The sequence below is a fragment of the Mus caroli genome, chromosome 12, assembly GCF_900094665.2.
Source record: "Mus caroli chromosome 12, CAROLI_EIJ_v1.1, whole genome shotgun sequence".
NCBI classification, from domain to species: Eukaryota; Metazoa; Chordata; class Mammalia; order Rodentia; family Muridae; genus Mus; species Mus caroli.
In genome coordinates this window covers 82,857,776-82,885,702 of record NC_034581.1, presented here as the reverse complement: position 1 = coordinate 82,885,702, position 27,927 = coordinate 82,857,776, and the positions used below count along the sequence as shown (strand labels likewise).

At 48.4% G+C, this 27,927-nt stretch overlaps 1 protein-coding gene and 1 long non-coding RNA gene across 8 annotated transcripts in view; one reads left to right on the top strand and one right to left on the bottom strand.

Moving 5' to 3' along the window:
* Positions 1 to 27,927, bottom strand: part of Adck1 (aarF domain containing kinase 1) — a 102,273-nt gene that overhangs the window by 18,780 nt on the left and 55,566 nt on the right. For all 7 annotated transcript variants that reach the window (XM_021178948.2, XM_021178949.1, XM_021178947.1 and 4 more), the window contains 2 exons: positions 12,894 to 13,052; positions 2,848 to 3,006 (listed from right to left, as the gene is read on the bottom strand). In XM_021178948.2, the coding sequence (XP_021034607.1) occupies positions 2,848 to 3,006; positions 12,894 to 13,052 (318 nt within the window). The remainder of the gene's footprint in view (positions 1 to 2,847; positions 3,007 to 12,893; positions 13,053 to 27,927) is intronic.
* On the top strand, positions 1,637 to 10,013 carry LOC110306824. Its single transcript, XR_002379316.2, has 3 exons — positions 1,637 to 1,916; positions 2,854 to 3,062; positions 9,256 to 10,013. It is a non-coding gene; the product is annotated as an uncharacterized LOC110306824 (long non-coding RNA).

The window sequence follows — 27,927 nt, the reverse complement described above, 5'->3', positions numbered from 1 at the left end:
ATCACACACCCTTTTCCTCAGCAACTCGGGGCTGGATTATCACATGGAAATGACCACAAAATCACAAAACAGCAAAAGTACATGACTTGTCCCTCAAGTCCCCAAATGGTTATGTCTCACCACTGCCCGTCTCCTTCTTACATCCAGGAAGGAAAAAGAAAGAGACAAAAACATTGGCACCTGGCTATAAAGGAAGCAAGCTTAGGGAGGCATCTCACCAGGGACTCACTGGCCCCAGCAGGGCCACCTCTGGCCTATGAGACCCTGGCTCAGGGTCTACGTCATACAGGACAGCCCCCCACAAAGGCCCACCTGAGAGCTCCACCTGCTACCACATCAGGACAGCCCAACCTCTATAAAAAGTCCCACGACCTTGCTTGGGTAGCCAGGGCCTCGTGGTGGGGCCTAACCATGCACCTCTACTCTGTCTGTGCACTGTGGAGCCTCTGTTATCATCCAGGATACAGTCCTCCTGAAGTCAGAGCTCAGGCTCCTACTTGCTGTATTGACTGTGGACACACGGTCTCTCTGAGACCTAGTGCACCCCTAGTAAGATGATGTGGGTGGCATGAGCCTGCTTCAACCTCATGCACCACTGGCATGGAAAGAGGACAAGTGTCCCACACAGAACCAAATGCTGAGCTGTTGGCTAAACCGTGGCTGTCCTGTGACAGCTACGCAGTGACCCATGAGGATCCTGATCCACCTCAGAGCTGAGTCAATGCCATACGCTCACACACTCATGCAAACATCATGCAACATAGTTGTCTTCTGTGATTCAGATTTCTGAATCTGTAGTACTTGTTTCAAACAAGTACTACACAGGTTGATGTGCAGGCTTTAAGCCATGCTGTCTCCCCCCTAACCCTGCTTCTGCCTCTTGCTGGTTTACTATGTCAACCTAGGCTAATGCCTCGATCACTTGGGACTTCTGCTTCCCCACCAATGACACAGGGTTCAAAATGGTACCTCTTTTGTGAGGCCACTCTACAGATTAGAGAGTAAATATATGTGAAACACTTTTAAGTGTCTAACACATTAAAAGGTCATATGTTATCATGCATGTTGCTCATCTTTGAAAGTCTAATGAGCTGGGACACTTCTCCAAGAGCTCGCATATCCCTCAGGGTCCTGACCACACACAAAATACTCTGGAGTGACCCTGCCTGATGTGACACACTCTCATCTCCACTCGAGCTTTTATCTATACTGGTTTCAAACCTATGCTTAGACAGTTTCTCCTTTCCTTCCTGTCCCCAACTATCCCTCAGGTTAATCACAAGTCTGAATGCCTGCAACAGCCCTATTCTACGCATGCTCAGATCTGTATTGTTCAGTCTGGCTGCCCTTCACCTTCTTCTGGCATCCTCTCTATTTTATTCAGAGATGGGCTGAGACCCAAAGATTTACTGTGAAGGGTCGAGGATATTAAACGCCCCCTTAGCACTGGAAGAGGCCTCGCACATGAGAGGCAAACTCGTTGCTGAGACTTAATTACGCACAGATGTTGTGATGGGGTGCCAGCATGCAAGAGCAATCCATCTACAGTTTTAAGAGCTGAGCTGGGTTCACCGTGCAGAATTTGCTTCCTGCTTATGATGTGCTTAGGCAAAATTAATTACTTAGGAGCCTTCATCCCTCCATTGTCTTAGGAATGGTATGTGAGTTCTGGCAGCAGTGGGTCAGATCACTATGTTAATTATTTACCAATTTGGCATCCTTGTTTCAAAAATCTGTGTTGTTGTTATTATTATTATTATTACACGTCTTGGTCTGGCAGTTGCTAGTTGGCTCCAGCCAGAGGATGATTCTGCTGTTTCCATGGAAACGGTGGAGGAGATTGTTGGGTTTGTCTGGCTCAGCACTCCGGCACTAAGGGGCACCTCTGCCAGGTGAAAGGCGGCAGAAACTCTGAGGTGAGCAGCAGACACAGAGTCAGAGAGCCTGGGCTAAAACTGGAACTCTACCCAAGACACAGCTGTGTACAGGGATGGGCTGGAAGGGCTCGCCATCAGGATGTGTCAGCATCCTGTCAGGGCCTGACACACTGAAACGCTCGCTCACTGAACACTGCATTCTCCTCCCTGCAGTCAGCCCTTTTTGGAGGCCTTCTGAGCTCCCTGCCCTGGGTAGATTAAGCGTTTCCTCATGGGAAGCCACCAAAATAAATATGAAGGTCCACTGTGTGCAAAACACTTTGTAAGACAGGCAATAATGTATCTGCTTGCTCCCATTAAGTGGGAAATTTCTAGAACGGCGCCAAAAGGGGGCCTCCCACAACACACCAAGAGACCAAGGAAATAATAAATATAGGATAAGGAAGAGGAAAATTGGTATGTGCAAGTGAATACACCTTTGAGGCCCTAAAGCCTTACACTTCTTTTTCTGTGTTCCTGAGGAGGTTATGTGTCTGTTTCTCTGGGGAGCCCCAAGGTTTCTGCTGTAAAGCTCTGCATACTGTAGTGCTGTCTAGAAACACTGTTGTAACAAAACTGTGTACTACAGGAGCAAATGTAGCATGCATCTTTGGAGCCAGATCAGAGTACAGAAGTGTTAGCTGTCACCGTCACTCACTGCATGTTCTGTGGAGGCAGAGGCCATAGAACACAGGCCCACGGGGTACTCAGTGTTGAGCACGCAACGAACAGCTGGTTCAACAATCATATTAGGGTTCACTCTTGGAAATTGCCTTCAAGGGCTTCCATGTGGGTCTCCAATTACAAATCACTCATCTTAAGTAAGAAACTTTGGCAAAGAGATGTCCCAGCTCACGCCCTCTATGTAGGGACAGCCAGGGTAGGGCCCAACTGACCCCTGCACTCATCCTCGACGGTCCCGCTCTCCTACCTTTAGGAAGTTAAAGTGCCTGAGCATGTGGGCCACTTTCTCGGCGTTCCTCCCTTCATTCAGGAAGTCCAACTCGAGAGGCAGGTTCTTCTTGGCTTCATCCACCAGCCACATGAATTCGAAATCTGGGAAAAGTTGCTTCACGGCCAGGACAAGCACCTGAAAGCCACCAAGCGACCTGTCAGCCAGTCAGCCCACGGCCCCCACCACGGAAGGTACCCTCCCTACCCTGTTGGGGGATGATTCTGTGCGCTGTGTAATCAGATGCTGATTACTGGGCCCAGAGATGGGGTCGCAGCCCTGACAGATTGGCATTGCCAAGCATCTCCTGTCTTACTTTCATGTAAAAATTGTTTTCTGTCACCTCTGGTTGGTTAATAAAGAGCTGAGCAGCCAATAGCTGGACGGGAGAGAAAAGATGAGACTTCTGATCCCAGGGAGGGGGATCCTGGGTGGAGGAAGGAGAGGAGGGAGGTCACCAGGAAGAAGTTGCCATGAGAGGCTACGAGAGAGAGAGACACCATGGAAAGGATGGACGGAGCAGGAGCAGCCAGAGCAGGACCAAGATGGCAGGTGGCTGGGAAGTAGGCCAGACTGGCACAGTTGTGTTAAAACAGATGAGAACCCTGCCCAACTAAAGTGCAAGAAGCTTTTTAATAAATATAGCAGGTCTCCATGTCATTATTTCAGAGCAAGGGCAGGTATAGAAAAGCCCTGAACTTTTGCTCTATGCCCTGCCTGGGTCTCCCGTGAAGTACACATGGGAGAGAGAACTGTTTTCCTGGCCTCTGCCACAATAATTGTACCAAGTCCAAAATGTTACGAAGAGACCGGCATCCAGAAGTAACCGTGACGACTGTTGGCTAGGTACTGCCTGGCTGGGTACCCAGCATCTTGCTCCAAATCCACACAATCATGGGAGACATGTAGGAACATGCCATGTCACTAACCGGGGCTCTGAGAGTTCCTGTGATGTCACTAACTGGGGCTCTGAGAGTTCCTGTGATTTCTTTTTTTTACAAATCTGTACAGTTAGGAAGCCTTGTTTAAGGCCACTTTCGTCATCTGTGATGTGGCCACGCCCATATTTGTTCAAATTTTTGTCATTGTTTTGTTGGTGATGGTGGTTGCCTGTGCCAGAGACTAAACCTAGGGCCTTGCGCATGGTAGGTGGGCAGGTTCTCACTAACTGACCGAAATCCCTAGGCAGAGCTGTTCTTGCTCAACCTGTTCAGAGTAGAGAAGGTGCTTCCCACTGCAGCTGATACCTTCACTTGCTTCAGCCTCAAGGCTGGGATTGAAACACTTGTGATACAGACTGAACATGCCTGACTCAAGGTTCTAGCATCAGAAGTGCTCCAAGACCTGAAACTTCCTGAGTGCCCGCATTATATCACACATGGAGATGTTCACCCCTGACCTCATGACAGGCTGCATTCAAAAATGCAAGAGCACTAAAATTATTACATAAAATTTACCTTCAGGCTACCAGGTAAAATGTATACGAGACATAAATGAGTTCTGTCTTTAGACATAGGACCATTCCCAAGATGCCTCATTATATAGGTACAAAATTCCATAATCCAAAAAAGCTCAAAACACTCCTGGCCCCAAGCATTTTTTATAAGAGATATGCTCACCCTGCCTTATTTTCTATGTTGTCTGCATAAGATAAGACTTCATAATTTAAAAAAAAAAATTGGAATAAAGAAGCATCCAGACTTGACAAGACCAAGGTTTGCCCATCTAGATAAAGAATGCAGCATTTTGACACCTGGGTTCCCCGTGGATCCTTGAGTGATGAGATGACAGGGGTGGGGTGGGGTGGGGTAGGGTGGGGAGTCTGACCTGGCATGTGGTATGGTTCTGATGGTGTGAGTTAAACATCAGAGACAGAGGACAAGAGCCCAGTGGGAGGAGCCAAACACGTGCCGAGGCTCCTCAGGTGTGGTGGGCTTGGTGACAGTGTCCCCTCACTTCCCACACTCCATTTCCAACCTCCAGAAGGACTCTCTGGACCCCCACTGACAGGCAGATTCTGTGCCTCCCTCCATTGGTGCTGATTAACATGTGAGAAAGAGAAAATTCCAAATCTATTGTAAACCCATCACCCAAAGGGCATGTGCTGCTCTGTCTGGAACCTATGTCCTCTGTGATGTACCAGGTGCCATCCTGATGACTATCACACAGGGTTACCATGGTCAATTTCTAACAAAACCAATTTTAATTACACTGGACCATTGTCTAATTTCTTTTCGGTCTTGTCTAGTCACTCACGGGCTAGACCTGTGACCTTACACCAACTGACTTCATTTGTTGTGTTTCTGTTTGTGTCTCATGATACACACAGTGGGCCAGGGTACTGTGCATCAGATCCAGGCACCTAGACAGAACAGCCTACATAAACCGCATCTTATCAAGGTATCCTCAGATGACCCTCAGCTGCCACTGAAGTAGGGACAGAGCGAGTGCACAAAAAATAAAAGTGGCTGTCACACGACTAAGCCCAGCCTGGGAGCCTCAGGACCATTGAAAGGGACTGAATTCCTCTCTCTGAGTCCAAGTTCAGGCAAAAACCAAACCAAACCAAAACCAAAACCAAAGAAAACCAACCAACCAACCAACCAACCAACCAACCAACCAAACAAACAAACAAAAACCTTTAAGGCTTTTTGCTCAGGTCTAGACGCTCAGGAGAAAGGGCTCAGGAGAGGCCCAGGAGAGCAGCCCAGGAGTTCCCTTACTTATACAATCAGCACTTGACATCATGGGCCAAACTTGGGTCTACACAGGGTAGCCTATGGGAGCCTACACAGGTCTGTGCTGGGGGAGCTGCTGACCAAGCAGCCGTTACTCACTGTTTTCTATAGTTCATGCTATTTATGAAATTTTTAATTATCCTTAATATCCAAGCATACTGAAAGGTATTTTAAAGGTTTTTCCATCACTAATCATTCATATAATTAGTCAATCCTAATGCTATTGGTCACCATTAGTACTCTATGCCATTCATCACAAAGGCAGACACTTTATTAATATTCATTGCTAGTAGCTAATTAGTACATTAATCCATAACCCCAAACCTTCACAGAACTCGGAGATCTGGGTTCCGAGTCACTGTGGGTGGTGGGTCCCACAGTGGTCACACAGCCCCTCTTACCAAGGGAGAATACAGGAAACCTGTGGGCATCCAAACCTGCAGATGATATAGCCCTTTATTTCCTGTTCTCTCTATACATAAAGGCTTATAATTCATAAATGAGGCATAGCAAGTCAGAAAAATACAAAGTAATTATAATAATATGTTGTTATACTGATGCAGTCTCTCAAAATTGTGCTCTCTTTTTGTGTTGAACTGACTGATTGGCTGTGGGTAGCTGAACCCCAGATAACTAAAAATTCTGAAAAAAAAAATCAAGCTGGAAAAAAAAAAAAGAGCATCTATTCTTCAAATGAGAGGTTTGCAGGCCAGTGAGAGGCCTCCATGAGCAAAAGCACTCACTGTGCATCCTGATGGCTTGACTTCAATGCCCAAAATCCACAGTGGAAGGGGAGAACCTGACCTCCACACAAGGCCACACAAGGTCATGCCATGCCATCACGCATTCTCTCTCTCTCACTCTCTCTCTCTCTCTCTCTCTCTCACACACACACACACACACACACCATGCACATACCAGTTTGAGAGGAAGCCAGAAGTCTCGCTGTTACAGCGGGTCACCCTCCCCCTATGTCAACTTCACATTCTGATAACAGTTACAAAGCCCAGGAAGTGCACTTCTTGGTTTTGCCCCTAGCTCAGGGGTTCACCAACCTCTGAGGTCCATTAGGTGAAGAGGAGGAAGGTAAGGGTCATAGCTGGCAGGGTAACTTTCACTGGCTTATGAGAGTCAAGCCTTCCTTCACCTTCTCTGCTCACTGCTCACCCATCCAAGTGCCTAAGCCAAAGTACATTCATTTTGGTTTCTCTTTGACAACAGATGCTGCTAACGAAAATAAAACAGGTGTTATCTTCTGTTTGCCTTTTTAATTTTTTCCCCAAAATGCACTTCCTCCATAAAATTCTCCCAGCAGCCAGCATTCTCACCAGCAGCCAGCGCTTACTCAACGCTCGCAGATGTTTATTGGACACTCGCATGAATGAAGAAGTGAATCAGCAAACGAACACATGAATTTTTCAAAGTATTCAGCATCTTCGAGACAATTACACGCACGGTTAAGGGATGGGAATGGTTTGGGTTTGGGGATTTGACTGGGGAAAGGGGTTACCTCTGAGTTCCTGAGAACAGAGACGAGCTGAGAATTTCCTTTCAAATCTGGAGCCTGATCAATCAAGATACAGTCAGTAATGCCTCCCTCAAGATAAAGTAATAAAAATATAGTAAGACACTGTGGTCCATGCCTGTGATGCCAGCACAAAGGGGAGTGGAGGCAGGAGGATTGCTGTGAGTTCACAAACAATCTTGGTTACACTAAGATGCTATGACAAAAAAAGAAAAGAAAAATACAGGTAATGAAATTATTGCCCTATATAGTAACTGCCTCACAGTAGAGAAAAAAATCAGTTGTAAGACAGACAAAAAGAATACAAAAACAAGATCACATGGAAGTCTGAAAACCAGTGATAGCTATTTTGTTTGTTTGTTTGTTTGTTATTTACTGGGTTTCAGGAAGATTGGTTTGGGGATTTTTTTGTTTGTTTCTCTTTTGTTTTTTAGGTAGGGTCTCTATGTAGCTGGATATACTAGAGCTAGCTATGTAGTCCAGGTTGGCCTCAAACTCAGAAATTCTCCTGCCTCTGCCTCTCAAGTGCTAGAATTCAAACCATGCATCACCAGGCCTGGCCATAGGGACAGTTATTTATAATTCCCAAAGGAAGGAAGTGAAAGCACCCGTCACTCAAGGCCCACCCTGTGCCAGCTCCATGTTACAGGAGCTCGTGGACCCCCTCTCATTCACCCACCCTGCCCACTTCACGAAGAAGGAAAGTACTTCTAGGAGCCCCCAAAAACCCTGAAACAGTTCATAATTGCCTCGCCAGAATCTGAACCCAGGTTTTTCTCAGTCCTTTCTAGTCCTGCTTTATTCAAGGCACTGTGAGCTAATACAATAGGAAACTTTGGTAAAGGGCAAAACACACTGGAGCCTCCTGTGACCAAATGCTATAAAAGAAACGCTACTCCATGCAAATCGGCACACGGAGAAAAGGCCCACACTGATCTGAGCTGGGGAAGACAGGAGCTGAGGAGGACGGACACTGCTCAGAGTGCGTAAACAGCCTGCCACTTAAAGGATCTTTAAGTTAGAAAGCTCATGCCTTTTAGAACACAAAGATACAGAATAAACACAATTTTTCATGGGATGGCTAGCATTCCTGCATATTTATATATCTGTTTATTTTAACTATAATCAGCTGTTAGATTTTGGTGCCGGTATAGAATTACCTAGCTGCCACCTTAATCGGTACTTTTAGGAAAGAAACAGGATGACAGACAGTGTGAACATGCTACCCAAAAATTTAACAACAGGACTGTCACCAGTCGTCCATCCCCTGGGAAAGGACAAGTGACATCAAGCAAGAGATCAGACATTGGCACTCAGGCTTGAGAGCTCTGCCTCAATGCATCTGACCACTTGGGGATTGTGGCACATGCATGGAGTGGCATTGGTCACAGCTTAGATCCTTAGGAGGGCAACAGAGTGAGAGCTGTACTTCAGCTGCTGCAACAGCTCTACAGGCAATGGCAGATGGAGACAGGGGTGGGGGCAGAGGGGAATGATAACATAGGAGCTGGGGACAAAGGACTCATCACCAGCTTACAGCCTACCGAGTGCCACTCTGCTCCAGCAGTGACCATGGCAGTAAATATGACCTGCTGAACTTCCAGCACCTTGCGTAGGAAGGAACTGCAGTGCTGGCTGCAGGTGGAAAGATGGTGCCCGTCCCCTCAGCCCTTCCTGCTGAATCACTGTTCCAATCTCGGGGCCCAATTAGTCTGGCTCCAAACAGCCACACAAATCAATAAGCGTCACTAGCTGCGCATCTCAAAATGGAGTTACCCCAACTGCTCAGGGGACAGTATCGGGTGATAATGACAAAGCGGGAAAGCATCCTGGCTGCACCTCTCTCTCCTGGACAATGTCACCAGTGTCACCAAGACTGTCAGATGTTGTGCTCAGAGTGACTTCCCTTTCTCAGGCATCTCTCTACACTGTGTCCCAGAGACAGTTCCCATCCCCAAGGGTCTGGTTTGCAGAAAACACCAAACCTTAGGGTGAGATGTGTTCCTGGATACCAACCCAGGAGCCACTCCCCCACCTTTCTGGCTCAGCTGATTCTGGGGCATCCTCCTGTCCATCAGGGAAGATGGGGCTTCACATTCAAGGTGATCTCATTTCTCTTGCCAGGACAATTAATGCCAGAACAGCCATGGTATCATTACCTCAAGCAACAACAAATGAGAAAACCCCTAGGGAACTTTGTTGTTGTTGTTGTTTGAAAAGAAAATAAGAGAGAGTGCAAGCCTTCTTTGGCATCTGGATGTCACCAGAGCTGAGCAGCTGTTTGGGATCGACAAGGGACAGTATGTTAGAAGGACAAACCAGGAAGCTGAGAACTACTGGACAACTAAAGATGGGAAGAACCCTGGTGCTTACAAACCACAGTGAGGTGTCAGATCAGTCCACCTTGGGGCAACTGGTCCAGGTGCTTGCACACCTGAGAGGACGTGAGTATCCCACCTGTGTCATTTCTCTATGGACACTCTACTTATTGCATCCCAGCGGGGACAGCCAGTGGACTTCAACTTTTCCTGTCCTCCGTCCTCATATGAGATGGCTGTTCAGATTTATAAGCGTGCCTTCCTAACAAAGCAAATATCCAGAGGCTAAGCCGATCAGTCCCTCTCTGTTTAGTAGGAATCACTTTAATCATACTGACTTTCCTATGGCGAGACACAAGCCTGAAGGCATACAATACCCAGAACTGGCATGGAAGAAAGCCCAGCAGTCTATGCAGGCAAGCCAGACCCCTACACCCGTCCATAGGCTTCTGAACCTAAGGTAGCGTTGGTGTCCCCTAAGAGTAAAACATTCTCCTGCCACACAGGTGAGAACGCCTTTCTAGAGTTTTGTCAGCCCTAAAATACAGATATCACTTAGATCTGGACTTGGGGGAGAAAAAAAAAAACCCTCATTTCAAATGTAAAACAACATAAGCTTTCTAATTGAGATCTTGGTTTTCCAGTGGAGAAAGGTAACCATGATGGGACTTTCCCACCTAGGACAAGGCCTGCTGGTCCTGCTGATGGCTGGGTGGGTAGCAGGATCAGACCTTCTACAGCTGCCCTCCTGGATCTCTGCTCTACCCGTGCTCCTAACCCTAACCCTCCCAGCTACTGCCAAGAATGACATGGCACGCTCTGCAGAGGACCTGCCGGGCATACTTCCCGACCAAAAGCATCCGATGCTGACTTCCGGAAGGAAGACTCCAAACCTTTACTACTTTATAGCCATCATTTCTTTCTCTTTTTTTTCCCTTGAATTATATACATAAATATAATTAGATATTTTCTTTATATACATTTCTTAAAGAGCCAGTTGAGGATCTGAACAGAGCAAAGTGACAGCTGTCCTCCTAGCCCATGGGGGCTATGACACATGGCTGAGCAAAGGTAGGCCCTTGCCCAACACTAGAGCCACCAGAAACCCATGGATCCTCCCTGGCTCCTGTTCTCTCCCAGCTATGACCATGCCTTCATCTACCAAGAGAATCTCTAAAATCTCGGGTCTGCAACACAAGACCCAGGGCACTCGGCAGCGAAAGACACAGCAGCAGCTATTCCAAACTTTCACCCCCTCGAGCCTCCAATGCCACCTCCTCCCCTCTCATCTTGGCAGATGGTCTGGCCTCCTACAGCAGAGAAAAAATAGAGGCTATCAGGCTGGTACATACTCTGCTGCCCACCTTCCCTCCCCTCTCCAGGGTCCCACATGCTCATCCATGCCCAGCCTTTATTGCCTTCTACTTTCCAAGCAAAGACTCATCAAAAGCCAATGCCTTTTTGTGTTCTTGGTACCCAGTCTCTTGAATCTCTGCCTGGACATCTCAGTTATGTCTCTCTGTTGAGACTACAGCATCCCTTCCCCGTCAACTAAGGCCTACTCATGTCTCAGGAGCACTGAAGCCTGTGCTCCCCAGCCTCCCATGCCTGAACACTGGACAAGAGAATTTTACACTGTGCCTCCACTTTCTTGAATCTCAATTCTCCTTCACCACTCAAACCTTCACAGCTGCCCACCCCCACCCAACTCAAAATACTCTTTTCTGTGCCTTCCTGGTTTGACCTCCCACTTGGCAGTGCTACGTCATTCTGGGAAACTCTATTTACCAAAATGGCTGCAACAATATTCCCATTCCATTATGCTTCTGGAACTTGCTATACTCAATACCTTTCTAAGCCAGAGCAATGTCTTTTTCCCCCAACTAGACTTTAGCTGATATACATAGGCAAAGACACCCACTAGTAATCTCTTACACCAGAAATCGAAGACATTTCTGTCTCTTCCTTGGCCCCCTCCCCATGAGGAGCTGGTCACGAGACCTGGATGACTCCCCCACTGAACCCAGCTCACTTCTCTACCCCCATGATTCTGTCTTGCTTCCTATTTTATCTCTCACACCAACACAACAGCTCTCAGTCTCCTGGCTACGCAGACTTTGTGCTTCCCCAATGCATTCTCCTGACTGCCAACCCACTTTGATTTCCAGCGTATATCTGATCATGACAGGCTCCTGATTAGAATTCTTAAATGGTTCCCCGCTGACTACTGAGAAAAAGGTTGTCAGGCAAACAAGTATGTCACTGTTGACTGTGGCTACTGCTCCACATCTGAGCTTGGGATAAGGGCCCTCTGTTGTCCTGCCTATCTTCCCTCTCTTACTCACAACCACTCCTACCATCTGAGCTCGTGATCATTCTCCAAGCTCTGTCTGCTCCTAGTCTTAGGGCCCTCCCCCATGCTAAGCTATCCTTGTACTGCCCAGTAGTCTCATGAGTCCTTCAAGTGCACAAGAATGCTAACCCTCCAGGGAAGCCCCCTTGTCATGTCCACTCAGCCAGGCCCAGTGCCTTTCTATGTTGAGAGCTCAGGTCCCTACTAGATGGCTGTTTGTTTATACGTCTGTCTCCTATACTCCTGTACTCCATGAGAAGGATGGAGACAGAGCTCATTTCCTCACACGCCCTCCGCACCCACGTAACATGTAATGAGAAGAGACCTCAGTACACATGTTTAGTTTACAATGAGTTGCAAGTAGAATCTAGATTAAGAAAAGGAAGAGAGCCTAGGAAGGTAAGAGACATACAGAAGCAACAGACTGTTGCCCTGTATGTAGGAGGACTGGCGACTTCTCCAATAGTAGGAGCACATACTCTACCCCTACCCCTGACACACACACACCTTGGTCTAGACACACATGTAGAAGATTCCAGAAGCACACAAGGCCCTCTAGGGATTTCCCTAGGGCCATTTGCAAGCATCTAAGTTTGTTAACTCAACACAAATGTCAGATAAGCAAACGAGTTATCTGATGAGCATTTCTGTGGAATCTGCACACCAGTTTTCTGTGCCATAGCTTATCACGTGTCCTCTCATGCTGTAACCAAACACATCAAGGTACAGCTCCGGCTACCCCTGGGGGGATCACCTTTGGTTCCTCTCATTTCTCCTGCATCTCCCCGGAGGTCTCCCTGTGACTCAGGTCCCCATCAGGACCTGAATCAGCTTGGCCCCATTGGCTTGTGCATCATGTTCTGAGACACATCCCAGAGCATTTCCGGGACGAATCAAGAACTGACCAACCCTGCCAGGGTGTGACTGCGAGCTCTTATGACACAGCCTGGGTCGTGTCTCAGCTCTCCTCTCCCACTCTGCTCCTCGGAGGCCACAGTCCACCCACCAGCCTGAGTAACTATCTGGGAAGCTGTCTGGCTCCTGAGGAAAAACAAGACTGAGGAACAGGGAAGAAAACGGGGAGCACCCACCTCCATTAGGAGAATGTCCTTAGAGCTTTGAGCCTGAACCTTCGGGTGCTGGACCTTAACTGCCACTGTCCGACCATCATGCAACACCGCCTTGTGGACCTGGGCCAGGGAGGCTGCCCCAAGAGGGGTGTCATCGAAGCTCAGGAACAAATCGTGGATCTGTCAGGAGTAGAAAGAGAACAGAATGACTAAAGGAAGCGTGGCCTAATTTGGTGAGAGGGCGTTGTGTCCCACAGCAGATTTACTGCCCTATCAGTTAGTTCTGTGGATCCCAGATGGCCCTTTTGCTATCATCAGAATTCACACCAGAATCACGGACAGCACAGGGAAGAACAGGACAGGACAGGACACGTGTATGGAGAACACGCTTACACAGGAGTGCAGAAGCTCTGTGACTCCCATTGAAGGCCAAAGAAACACAGGGTCTCATCTGCCCATTTAATGATCCACCACTGAGTCTGCTGAATCATAAAAAGTTAACAGAGCTGGGGCCAGAGCAGCATGACAGGCCAGATGGAAGACATTCCAATCCTATGAACCGAGAGAGTTCTGGGACCTTTAAGATGGAGCCTCCAAATCACAGCCATCAATTACCTTTTGCCTGAGTAGCAGCCTTGACATGGACTTCTGGGCCACTGCTGGCCTGGCCACACCCTAGTAGGTTCCTAGGGCTGCCAGACACCTAAAGTGAGCCTCTGGGAGTGCTCTTGCCTCCTCTGTGCCTCAGTTTATTTCTGCATGACATAGAAACTGCACTTTCTCTTACATCTTCTCTTTTCGACTACTTGGTCATGGCTACATGGTCCAGATACAATCATCCTGCCCCTCGGCACTGCCCCTTTCTCTCCTCAAACTTGAGATACCAAAGGCCCCACAGCTACCACCCCAATCCTGTTTGCTAATCCTGCTAATCCTACTATGGCACAAATGGTTCCCACCTCCCTGCCACCATTCCTGTACCTTCTTCTTAGTTTCATTCTATCTACCAAAATTCTGTAGAGGCCAAGGCCCAGGCATCATGGAAGGGCCACAGAGGTTGGTCATGAGAGACAGAGCTCCAATGGATCGCTTGTCCCCAGCCTAGTGTCTAGATCTCCTTGCTCCCCCAACAACACACTTGCTGTTCCTCTTCTGTGAGTTCTGGGCTCCTGAGGACAAGATTCTCTTGTGTTATCTACTCCCATGCCTGAGCTTTACCTGGGCAGCTGTTATTCCCGATGAGATCTCAGCCTGGCCAGTCAGAAAGCAGCCCTAACCACCCCAGTTGGCTCAGAAATAAGACATGTGGCCCAACTAGTCCATCCAGAACTAACTTCTTTTTTTAATTAGGTATTTTCTTCATTTACATTTCCAATACTATCCCAAAAGTCCCCCATGCCCTCCCCCTACTCTCCTCCCCCACTCCCACTTCTTGGCCCTGGCATTCCCCTGTACTTAGGCATATAAAGTTTGCAAGACCAATAGGCCTCTCTTTTCACTGATGGCCGACTAGGCCATCTTCTGATACATATGCAGCTAGAGATGCAAGCTCGGGGTGGGGGGTGGGGTACTGGTTACAGAACTAACTTTTATGTATCTGTTTAAGAAACATGCTTTCTACTGTACCTGAGAAGAAAAACACAATTCCATGGGGCATGCTAAAGGTCACAGAAAAGAAACAAAGAAAGCAGAGCCAAGAAATGGGGGAGTAAATCCTAGTTAGTTGTAGCCCCTTGATCTAGACATCCCTGACTACCTAGCCTATAATTCCTTTCTGTTTGCTTTTTTGCTTGCATAAGTCAGTTTGATCAAAGGTTTCTGACAGAGGCCAGGGGCTCTGACTGACACAATGTGTTCTCGAATACCCATGAGATAAATGGCATGAGGGAGACCCAGGCCAGGGCCCCTTAGACACTCAGTGACTGTGGGTTTCGGCCTCTCTCTGCCCCCTTACTGGGACAAGGACCCAGGAACAGTATGAGGCAGGGATTCTGCTACTGCCTAGTGAGATCCACACAGACCCCTTTAAAGACCAGTAGTGACTAGAGGACCACCAGAGAGACCATTTTCCAAGGAGGAGCTGTGGACCTTGCCCGATCTTCCTGTGGCCTCATTCCCTACACCTAGCCTTTGCCAGGCCCAGGGAACGTCACCTCCTTATCTGAGAAGGACAACCAGTTCCAAGCCTGTGTCATTGTGGGGACACTGCAGAGTCACTGCTACTGAAGAGTGACATGGCACCTCTAGAGCTCTGTGACAAGAACAGCTGCCAAGAGCACCCCACAGGGAAGTGGAGGGAGGAGAGGACTGAGGCAAGCAGATCCTAATCTCTGGGGTGAGAGGAAGCCAGGCTTTGCCATTTCACCCAGGGACAGGAACCCCCCCCCCCGCAACCTCCTGCCCTCATCAGGGGATGGAGAAAGCCCCAAGATACCACCTAACTCCAGCAGCTAACTCAGCACTGAGCCATCCCTAGCAGTAATGGGTTAACGAAATTCTCGGTTTGACCAGAAGAAGCAACAGAGCAGAAAGGGTACAAGGCAAATCCCTGACCCATCCCAAGCATCCCTGAACCCCAAGTACCCCAGCATCCCTGCAGCCATCTTTCCTTCTCTAACTAGAAGTAACTCCTACACCTTCCCATTCTCACACTAACACATGCACACATGCTAACACATACATGCATACACATATACATACACATACACACATGCATACACACATACATGCACATACCCAATAATTGATTGCTAGTGGATGCTCCTAGCTGGCTTATAAAAAAAAAAGGTAATTAAAGATCGGTACTGCAGCCTGTAATTAAATATGAATAAAGTATCTCTAAATGGAACCTTAATTCAAAGTGTTCAGTGAAAGTACTTTATGCAGATAGATAGCAAGGAAAAATAGACCCTGTCCCGAAAGCAGAATTATATCCCCCTGCCCCAGCAGCTGAAATAAATGCTGCCCCTCCCTTCCAGTTGCGAAGGACCTGCCTCCTCCCCTGGCCCTCTCGGCAGAAAGCCATTAGCAGAAACAAACTGCAGCATTTTCAGCAATTACATTCAAGCAGGGCCCTCGGCTGCCTCCAGTCCCTCCTGGAAACTTGTCTCCTTCCACTGCCTGGCTCCCGGTTCCTTTTCCCTCCTCCTGCACCCCCTCCCTGGGTCTGGCGGCAAAATCAATTAAGTAAAACAGCTGAATTTTAAAATGGCTGGTTGTGTGCTTTTTAATTACCATCGGTCTGAGATTCAAATATATTGATATGATCATCTAGAAAAGAAAAAAATTCTCAGGGAGAAAGTTGTTCCAGCTCTGTGGAGAGCGAAACTGAGAGTGAAAGAGAAATGGACAGACAGACAGAACACAAATGTAAATCTTTTATAAGGAAAGCCATTGATCAGGCAAGAAGAACAGGACCCTCCCTGGGGCTTCAGTTGTCCCAAGACCAGAAGGAGCATTGTGCCTCTACAGACAGAGATTTCCAGGATGGCAGACCTCTGGGTTCCCAGAAGTTAAGGCCACGGGGCATCTTTTCCAAAATGCCACATGGAGTAGCTAAGCACTGGCCAGGAGCTTCATTTGACTAAAACTAAAACAACAAGAGTCATGTTGGCTTGAAGAAGCTAGGGAGTTCTGCCTCGACTTAGTCTCTTAGCCAGCCACACCACTGTCTGAAGGGCGCACAGCCTGAGGCCCCAAATGACTACTGGCTCAAGGTCCCAGGTTAGGGCAGAGTGAGGATGGACTTTCTTATAAAGCCCAACATCAAATATCCCATTCTGTGGTCCCCATACTCATACAGTGTCATTATCATAGGCTTATTGCATCTCCCAGGACCTGGGCCAGCCTGGCTCCGGGTGAAGCTAGGAGTCTGTCTCAAGCAGGCCTAGATGCCAAGGCCAGGCATCTAAGAGCTCAGGTGATGCCCTGGGTGCCTGATACAGACCAATGTAGCAAGGTTCTTGGTGAGAGGCAAAGGCAGGTTACCATGGCATCAGCAACCAAGAACATCTGGCTCTCTCTTGTGGGGCTGGCCCACCCATATCTGGCTGAGTTCCAGCTGCCATCCATTCAAGCCTGATGGGCAAAGTCTCAGACTATGCTAAATGGAGTAGCTAGCAGGAGCCTCAGCCTACGGCAGTCAGGACAGCTCCAGCTAGCCAGGACTCTGCAAAATGCCTTGAACCAAACAATACCAATGCATCCCTGCCACCCAGCTCTACCTTGAGTCCATCCCCCACCCCTGCTCCTCTAAGCAGCACCCCATTGCCCCATGCTCTAGAACACATCCTGGTTTGTAGTTCCCCCTCCCCCACCTTCAAGGCCATGCCTTTGCCTTCTAAGGTCACCTTTGACAGTGATAGCAAATGATTGGCTGTAGGGGTGCTTTCACTCCGCCTGTAAATGCCCCTCCCCTCGTGGAGCCTATTCCCTTTCCCTTAAGTGTGAACTGGGATTCATGACCCACTCCCAAGTTACAGAAGTACTCCAATAATCAATCAATCAATCAATCAATCAATCAATCAATCAATCAATCAATGTCTCTGTCTCCCTGTCTCCCCCTCTCTCTCTTCTCTCTCCTTTCTCTCCCTCTTCCTCTCCCCCGCCCCCCCCCCACCTTGTGTGTGTAGGTCTGTATGTCTCCCTTCCTCCTTCCCTCCCCTCCCCACTCTTGGATTTTTTAGGAAGAACAGCTGTCCTGTCACAGGCCATTCCTATGATAGGTAAGGAACCAGGTTTTCTGCACACAGGGAGCCCCCTAGACACTGACTTTCCAGCCCCAGGCAGGTCCTCAGATGACCACAGCCTCATGAGACCCCTCTGAGCATGTTTATCAGTGTTAAATGCCAGTTTGACTGGATTAAGTCCCACAGAGGGGCCCAGCAAAGTGTTCCTCTGGCTGTGCCTGTCTGTTGGGGCATTTCCAGAGGAGGGTGACCTGGGGAGAATGAGAAGACCCACCCTCTAATTAGGTACGGTCCATTTGGCTGAAGATTCAGACAGAAAAAAATTTCCTTCTCCCTTCTAGAGGTGGAACCATGTCCTCCTCAGGCCCTGTACTTTAGAATCATGGGGACCCCAGGACTTCTTCCAGAAGCCTCCCATAGGCCCCACCCCTGGGTTACAAGGCCTTTGGCTGCAGATGAAAAACAGCCCAATGGTTGTCCAGCTCTGAGGCTCTCTGACTTCAGCTGAAGTCTCCATCTTACAGGCAGTCTATCATGGGAGTCCTGATCCTCCATGATCACATGATCAATTCCCTAATGAATCCTCCATTACATGTTTACCTCTACTGAAATCTTCTCAACTGGTTCTGTCTCTATGGAGAACCTTAATAACCTTGATTCAGAACCAGTCAGTAAGCCACTCCTGAACTCCTGGTCAACAGAAACTTTAAAACAAAGAATGCTTATTGTTTTAAACCACTGGGTTTGGGGAGCCAGGGGGTAACGTTTTATGCAGTGACAGCCAAGTGATACATCCAGCCATACCCATGCCAGACATCACTAATCCATCCAGCATTTGTTGCTCCTGTAGCCCCATGATGCCTTACTATCTCTCCCAACACAGAGCTCCAGACAGTCAGCCACTGCCAATGGAACACAGCCAATACACCATTCTTTCACCCAAATGCAGACCTATAACACAGCAGAAATCATGTTAGTGCTAGGTCACTGAGCCAACCAAACATCATCTTTCTGCCCCTAAAGAGACCCCCCGAAAGGAAGACAATCACCTCTTTGAAGAACACATCTGTGCTTTAGTGCTTGCTACAGCAGATAATGTACCTGCATTCACCATGTCACCTAATCCTGAAGGCCACACCTGGTGAGCTAAGGCAAGAAGCTCTCAAGTATGGCCCCACAGACCCTGGCTGGCCAAGAGGAAAGCTGAAGGTGGGAATGTCTCACCTTGAATGCAGAAGTGGAAAGTGAGAGAGCAATGCTTTTCACTCACAGCTGCCACCTAAATCTAAGGAAATCCTAACAGCAAGAACAGCTCGAGGGACACGGGCCTCCATGGTCTGCGGCATGCTCTCTCTGGGCTCTAGGGATCACCTTGTCAGCTCTGCAGAACCCTTAGCTACTGCTATCATTGAACTGGAAGGAAATGAGGGACCAGCAGCAGAATCTTAGGTCAACGTGGCAATGGTCCTGAGAGGAGGCCAGCCCAGTGCAACTCCTGCAGTTGCTCATGGCTCCAGACTTCAGCAACCAACCACTCGCTCTCCCAAGGGCCTTTCCACTCAGACTATGCATCTTTCTTTTTCTATTGGTCTTCTTTCTTTCCTGTTTTTGGTTAGTTGGTTAGAATTTTTTGCTGGTTTGGTTTGGTTTCATTTTGAAGAGAAGATCTCAGATAACCCAGGCTGGCCCCAAACTCATTCTATAGCTGAGAGTGATCTTGAACTTCTGACCCTCCTTCCCACTGCCTCTCAAGTGCTAAGGGTACAGTGTGTGCCGCTGAGCCACGTATGTGATGCGGAGGACCAAAGCCAGGGCTTCCTGCACACTAGGTAAGCACTCTATCAACTGAGCTACATCTCCAAGCTTCTTTCCTCCTGTAAGATGGTGGCAAAGACCAAAGACCCAGGGACACACTATGGTGCCTGTGAGCATCCCTCTAGGACATGCTGGTCAACAGCTGGTCAGGACAATCAGACCTGAGGGGCAGTGCACTATGGAGATTCTTATATAAATGCTGACGAATATCCAAGTTCAGATCTTGATTCCATGATGTACCAGTTCCAACAGGTCACATACCCTTCTGCCTGCCTTTTTCATCTATAAAATGCTTACTGTAAAAACAACTCTGGCGCTGGGCGTGGTGGCGCACGCCTTTAATCCCAGCACTTGGGAGGCAGAGGCAGGCGGATTTCTGAGTTCGAGGCCAGCCTGGTCTACAGAGTGAGTTCCAGGACAGCCAGGACTACACAGAGAAACCCTGTCTCGAAAAACCAAAAAAAAAAAAAAAAAAACAACAACAAAAAAAAAACAACTCTGTAGGACTGATGCAGGACATCATAGCCATAGAGTAGGTATAGAATGGCCCCATAGACCGCCAACAGCTGCAGAAGTAGAGAAGACATGCCTGCACAGTGGTTCCAGCTGTGGGGACACAGTGGTATTACACAGGATGTGGGACTGAGATGCTCGACTCTATCCTGCCCAGTCATGATATAAGTCACTTTCTTCATTTCCCCAGAGCAGTCCTCCTAACCAACTCATCCAGTTAGACTTCTTTCTCCTCTGATCTATCCTCTACCACAAACACAACCGGACTGTGTCACTTCTCCCTGTGTAAGTCACCTCACCAGGAGCCAATGGTCCAGGTCCCTAGCAGCCCCACTGGGGCTTCTCTTTTCCAACCTCCTGCCTCTGTCCCAACCAGAAGATTTGCTTAGACCCGAGCTACTCTTCTTGGCCCCTACAGATCTCCACATATGTTATGGCCTCCACCTGAAAGGCTCACCTTCCCTCACACACCCCTGACTGCCACCTCCTCAGACAGACCTCCCATGCCCTCCCTGAGAACAGTGGTCACGGCTGCATATTCCCCTCCTCCTGTCTCCCCTCAGTCTTCTCATTCCCCAACATTGCATCCCAAGTGCCTGACCGTGCTCAGGCAGTTATGTACTTTCTAGTGAGTGTCTAAAGCTGAGATTAGGTTCCCTGGACTCATTGTGGAAAGGGGGTTTAGATTCTCCCCTGACCAGGGTTGCTGAAACATCTCCCCAGAGTGACCACAGCTCCTTCTAGGTAGCCCTGGGCACCTCCTTGGCACTGGGCATCTTGAGAGCTGTGGCTGAAGGAACTCTAGGGAATTTTCTAATGTTAATAATGATTAATAAAAAGCAGATAAACACCCAGTGTGGCTGGCCAGCCCGGGAAGCCATCCCATTAGAGCTGTCATTCATTAGTGGTGGGGGAGGGACCGTCCAACTAGATCTCTTCAGCTTAAGCAAACCTTCTGTAAATTGTAGGCTGCAGGCACTGACATTTGATAAATTATTCTTCATAATCCACCATTGCCAGTCATAAATCTAATCCTTCAACTTCCCCCATCTTGATAACTCCTATAGTCTTGGGGGGGGGGTGGTATATGCTCCTGCCTATGAACAGAGGTCTCTGAGACAAGAGGCTTAGAGATCCTAGCTAGAGAAGATTATGAGATTGTGCCCCCTTCCCCACCCCGGCCAGGGCACAGCCCGAGCAGGTGTTCCCCGGGGGATCAGAGCTTAGGAATGAGCCACGCTTGAAGCTGCAGTCACCAAGGCAGGCGAAGTGCTCTGGTGGAACAAGAGCCAAGATATGGCCAATACATAGGACCAGAGAAGTCTCGAACTTTCTGCCTTCCAGTGCCAGCTGGCACCAGAAGGCCTTTCCACCTCCTTGATTTTGAACCTAGGTATGCCCACGGGAGCATCAGGAGAACTTAGCTTCTTGGGAACGGGATGTTCAGATCAACCACAGACAACGCGTTATATTTGCATAATGTTTGGTGTCCTCAAAGCACTTCTACCTAATTCTCCACTCTCTCTGGAGGTTAGTTAGAGGAGCTGGTGTCAACCCCATTTTACAGAGGACAACATATTCACCAGAAGTCGTTACTCTTTTACACGTACAACAAGAATTTCCTAAGAGACTAACCAGTGCAGGGCACTGTAGTTATCACTGGAGACTTAAGGGGAAGGAAAAGGAAGTACAACATGAATCCAGTCACCATCCTCTGAAGTCACTAGCAGAAGGTAAGGGAAGTACGGGCAGATATAGAAACATACCAACTTAGTGCAAATGAGGAGAGCAATGGCTGGTCCTTCTGAGCACGGAGAAGGGAGAGGGACAGAGCACTCGACAAACAGAACATAGGCGTGGGCAGAGAGGGTCTCCAACAAAAGAGCAGAGTGAGACCTGAAGACTGAGGAGTCAGTGAAGTTGCTAACAGAGAGAAAGAAGTGCCTTCCAGGGGAGAGAACGATGAACTGAGCAAGGGCATACAGTGACAAGAGGGAGCCAAGGATCTGAAGGCTCCCAATCCAGAATCCAGAGCACCTTGGGCTTCCTGGCCCCTCACCAGAGAAGGGTCCTCTTACAAGAGAGCAAGCCCAGTGTTCTGTGCAGCTCATGAATTCTGAAACCTAACAGGCTCAACTTCACCAATCTGGCAGGCCTTCTCCAATCACCTTCAGATGTCCCTAGGCTCAAAATAAGAGCTGCGGGGTACAATGTGCAGTATGGTGTCCTTCACTTATGGCTGCTCCACTTGCTGTTGGGACAGGCTTCCTGAACTCTGGGCAGTGGCAGCATGCCTAAGCTATGTTGCCGTACCTCAAAGTCCAGAGCAAGGGAATCTAGAACATTCGTGCAGCAAAAAGGTCTCGGGACTCACTTTTTATGTGAGGAAGATGCAGTGCCAAGGAATTTAAAAGGATGGGAAACTCAGCTGCGGCGTGTCCACTGAAGCTACGAGGCAAGAGAACATGCTATAGCTATGAGGCTGGGAAGACAGCCCAGCGGGCACTGTGCTTTCTAAACAAGCAAAAGGACCTCAGTTTGGATCCCCAGCACCTACAGAAAAGGCTGGGCAGCAGCATGTGCCTGTAGTCCTGGCACTGCAGATGTGGACACGAGCCGTCGGTCAGCCAACCAAACCAAATCAGCCAGCTGTTCAATGAGAGACCCTGTCTCAAAACAAGGTGGGAACCCACTGTGGTGGTGCACACCTCTGATTCCAGCACTCAAGAGACAGAGCAGGTGGATCTTTGAGTTTGAAGCTATCCTGGTCTACTGAATAAGTTCTAAGCCAGCCACAGCCACACAAAGAAACCATGCTTTTAAAAACAAAAAGGTGGAGAGCAATAGCTGAAGACACCTAATGCTGACCTTTAGCCTCCACACACATGTATATATGTACACACACACACACAACAGCTGCAGGGTGGGTGATCTCCCTGCCAACCTGCTAATGGCACAGCTCTCCTTATACCAGAGAGAGCTGAGACACTGTGACAAAGAGAGCATATGAAAGTCAAAATAAGAACTTTCTGACCTTAGGGTAAGCAGGAAAAAATGGTCTATGTTCCCATCCCAGAAGCTGTAATGTGATCTTACATGACAGAAGAGACTGTCATGAAGCTCCTGAAGCATCCAAGACCCAATATCACAACTGCTCAGTAGGGAAAGGTGCTTGCTACTAAGCCTGGTGACTTAATTGAAATTCCCAAGTCCCACACATTGAAAGGAGAGATACTCCCTTTTGTTGTCCTCTGACTTGCATACATGTACATATGCACACACACACACACACACACACACACAATTACTAAGATGAAGAAGAAGAGGTGAGAATTTAACCCAGTGGCAGAGGGTTTGCCCTCATGCATACATGAGGCCCTAGATTCAATCCCCAATACTGAGGCAGAAAGGAAGTAAGTGAAAAGGGGAGAGGGGGAGGGATGTGCATAAGGCTCAGAATCTAAGAGAGGAGCAGGGCTGAGAGGCTGAGACAGGCATTTGATGGTGCTCTTCTTTCACTAGAGGATGGAGCCAGACACTCAGCCAGCTTCTAAAGGCTACAAAACGCCAAGAAAGAGTCCCTCCCAGGGTCTCCAAAGACAATGTGCCTTGGCCAACATCTTAACTTTAGGATTCCTCCCCTGCAAAAACAGAAATACAAGCAGCAGGTATTGACTGAGACCACTAAACATGCAAACTTGTCACCTCAGCAAGAGTCTTATGTGGGCCATTTCCACTGTCCTCTGACCCCTGGCACACCATAGAGCGATCTTAGCCGTTTGTCCCATTTTCCAGGATAAATGTGTGCCAGAAAGCTGGGGACAGTCCCAAGGCAATGTGGGACAAACATGAAGAATCTCACAATATGGATCCAGGAAGGATGCCAGAGCTTTCTTGACTCCCATACCAGGTGATGACGTGGAGGACCAGCCCACTTCCCTTCCCAAGGCCAAGGCTCTTCTGTCCCCCAGCTGTTTCTTCAGGTAGTCCCTTTCCAACCCCTGGGCCAACGCCAAGCCCATGGAACTTCAGCATCACCCTGCCCCCATCAGGAGGCCTGCTTTCTGTGCAGCTCAGGTAACCAGCCATCAATAACCTCTGGCCCTAAGGGAAAGCTACAGAGCCTCCAAAAGTCTTCTGTCACATGTCTGTAGCCTGACAGGCAGGATCTCCAGCTGTTGCAATAAGCCTCTCCTTCTACACACCCGACTACAGAGAAACGCCCCAAAGCACATGACACCAGCATGCTAATGTGTTATTTCAACCTAAATCTCTAGAATCCAGACACCGCAGTCTGTTCAGCCTTAGTGCCTGTGCATGGTCATGCATACGGATGCACAAGCGTATGTTTGCAAACAGCCCTGGATAGTCCAGAAGACAGCCTTGGGTGCCACTGTTCAGGCATCATCCATCTTTTTAAGATAGGATCTGTCACTGGCCTGACACTCACCAATAGACTAACTACACTGGCTGGCCAGGGAGCTCCCGTGCTATGCCAGTCTCTGCCTCCCTGGTGCTGGGATAACAAGTGCACTACGCCTCACTATTTCCCTGGTTCTGGGGTTAAACTCAGATCCTCATACCTGCAAGGCAAGCACGGCACTGGCTAAGCTCTCGTCCCAGACCCCTCCTCAGCATCACTCCTACCTGAACCCAAGGCCACTCTGACCCTCACTACTAAGGTTTCTATTTTTAGGAAAGTATTGCAAATTCCAATAATATAGAAGACTCTTCCTCAGGTGGCCAGCTGACACCCTCTTATATTGTCCCTTTCGGCATTAAGTCAGTACTGGGGTTCCCATGGTCCATATCTGAACCCTGAGGGTGGATTCTGGCACCTCCCTCTCACGCGCGCGCGTACACACACACACACACACACACACACACACACATTTAATGCAGCCTTCAAATATGCCTACCCATCCTGTCTTGCTCCCCAGCCATGATCCAACCTCTTGCCTGGATGACCATGAAAGGACACTTAACTGGTCTTCCAGATAGTTCTGTAGACCAGCTACTACACATTAGACCATGCTGTGCTCTTCCTGGGGCCGATGAATGACTGCCCGTCTCGGATTCCCTTAACCCGCCCAGCTCATTTCTCCAGCCTCTGAGTGCAGTCACCACATCCTTCTTGTCCCTGACCAGATTCTTTATGCCCTGAGGCCTCTGACATTCCATTTGTATGTGACATCCCTCTGTCCTTTAACAACTCTAGGATCACATCTTCCAAACTGCTTCCTCTCACAGGCCAGTTTCACCTCCTGAACTTATTATCCAGAAAACTGTGTGCTTCTCCTTGTGACACCCGTGCAAGTGTCATTGACGTTTTATTGTTTCCCCAGAACCAAAAGATGAGCTCCCTCATGGAAGCTTGTCAATTGTACAACACAGGACCATAAAACAAAAGTTCTGTGGCCAGTGGAGAAGTCAGGAGATGCATAAAGCCAGCAACAGAAGGCCCTCATGGAGATGACAAACCCTAGTGACCCAGCCTTGGACACCTGATTTGTACAGACTTAGAGACACCACCGTCTCTACTCTCAAGATTCACACACCTTCCTGAAGAGACCCCTCCAAGGTGTCACCTGTCCTGCCTCAGTTGTCAGCCAGTTCAGAATACTCCACCTATGTAAAGGTGCTCCAAAGCCTTCCTGTTCATTCTCCTCTCTACACTGTGCACTGCCTCCTCCAGAAAGGTCTAGCTCGTCCCTTGCCACACACTCCTGTGGGATCCGGAAGCCCTGGAAGCAGCACCTCAGGGGAACTCTCTTTCATTCCACGTCAGCCTTACATTGTCACTGCCTTGTCGTGTTCCCTGAAGTACGAGCTCTCAGAGATGTCAGGAGAGTTGCAAAGTCAAAAGGACAAAAGTCAAGCCCAGCAGTTCATAAGGCGCCCTGCTCTGACTCTCACCCATGCACACGACCATGCAAGCATGTGCAGTCACTGGGGGATACAGGGGGGAAAGGAGAACTACGCTGTCATCAGGCAGGAAACTTCAGGAAGTCGCACTGCATTTTTGGGTCTTGACTCCTAAATTATAAAGGATACTGTTAAAAGATTCAATGATCTTTCGAATTCCATGACATTGTACCCCTTCCAATTTATAATTTCCAAACTATGCCTAAGGCCCATAGCAGCAAACCTACACACAGCAACATATATATGCACACAGTCAATGAGCATGTATATGAAAGCCTAGAACTCTACCTAGATTCAGTCTATACTACTGGCTAAAGATGTGTGTACACAGGCACATAACTGACACATGAATGTATGCACCTATGCAAATACACAGTCATGCCCAAGTCTGGCTCTCCACTTGGAGTCAGGCCACCTCCTTTGCCAGAGATGCACTCACAAATACACACGCATACACACACACACACACACACAGATATACAATGCACATGTATACATATAGATATCTGCATGTGTGTACACGTAGACATCTGCACACACATACATATATGCAGTCACATGTGTGCATGTGCAATATATGTGCATACAAATATGTACACATATACATTTACACATATACACACTTACACACATATGCACATAGTGCCTGCATTCAAGTATGCATGCAAATTTACATGCACAAATACATACCTATACGTGTATACACATATATGTATACATATGCATGTACATGCACATGCATTCACATACACAGGCACATACACACTCTCTTCCCAAGAGATACAGGGCCCCAAGGAAGGGTTCTCCTTAAAGGAAGCTGGGCCTCCCCATCTTACATTACCACAGAGGCCCAAACTAGGGCATGGACTCGTTCCTCAAGCTCTGCGAATGAAGCAGCAGGCCCACCTGGCTGATTCATAATCAGCATAAAAAATTGATTAGCCCTTTCCAGATTAAACATTATTGTTTCAGTGGTGAACATAAATCAGCAAGACGTGCAGAGCCCAAGGGCAGCATCAAGTAGACAGCTGGTAGGGAGAAACAATGACCGGGGGGGGGGGGCTTTTTGGAAGAGAGCATGCCCCTCCTGTACAACCACAGCTTGCAAGCACATGACAGCCACTTCTCCACAAGAGCCTGACCACCTATCCTTGCACTTCCTAAGGCCTCTACTTGGCCATCAGCTGACTGGCTCTTGAGGTATCCACTCAAGGACACCCTGGTGCTGGAGGCAAGATGGCAGAACCAGGTGAGAGTAGAGCAAGGAGAAGAACCTCAGGGTGCTGCCTCAGTCTAGCCTCACCAGCCTATCAATGTGGCCTTGAAGCAGGCCCATCCCCTCTAAGGGGCAGCCTGTGTAACTAGAGTGGATCTAGAGTCACAGGCCAACGAAGCTTTTCTATCTAGCCCTGGCTCATTCACTGCTGTGTGATCCTTGGTCATCCAATGGCTCTACATTGAATGCACTTTGCACATCTAGGAACACTACAGTAAGTAATCCCATACACATACCTTGCTGAGCTGCTCTGGGACTAAATGAAGCCACATGCTTGAAAATACCCAGTGTCCATTCCAGACTGAAGGAGCACTTAACAAATAATAGTAGTAGTAGCAACAGCAGGAATCCCTCATCCTCCTGCCCACTTTCCTCTTAGGAATCACAGGAAAGGCTAACCTGCCAGGGCCGCAACCTTTGTAAAAAAAACGCAGAACTCCTTATGGGAAGCTGAAGAATGTTGGAGTTAAGAGCCAAGATTCTCCTCAAGCTCATGACTTGACTCCTCTGAACTGTTACCCCTAGGCAAAATGGATGCCCCTCACAGGGCAGCCAAGAGAATTAAGCCACAAGGCACCAGCCCCACCCGCTCCCTGGATCTGGCCCTTTCCCACTGCCCCTTTCCCACAAGCATCTTAACTATGGTCTTGGGAACTAGCAGCTCCCAGGGGAAGCCATGTGTAAGGACGCAAGAAAGTTGGAGCATTAAAAACTGTGTCTGCATGCTCCACTATGTTCACAGCAGCCTTATTTATAATAGCCAGAAGCTGGAAAGAACCCAGATGCCCCTCAACAGAGAAATGGATACAGAAAATGTGGTCCATTTACACAATGGAGT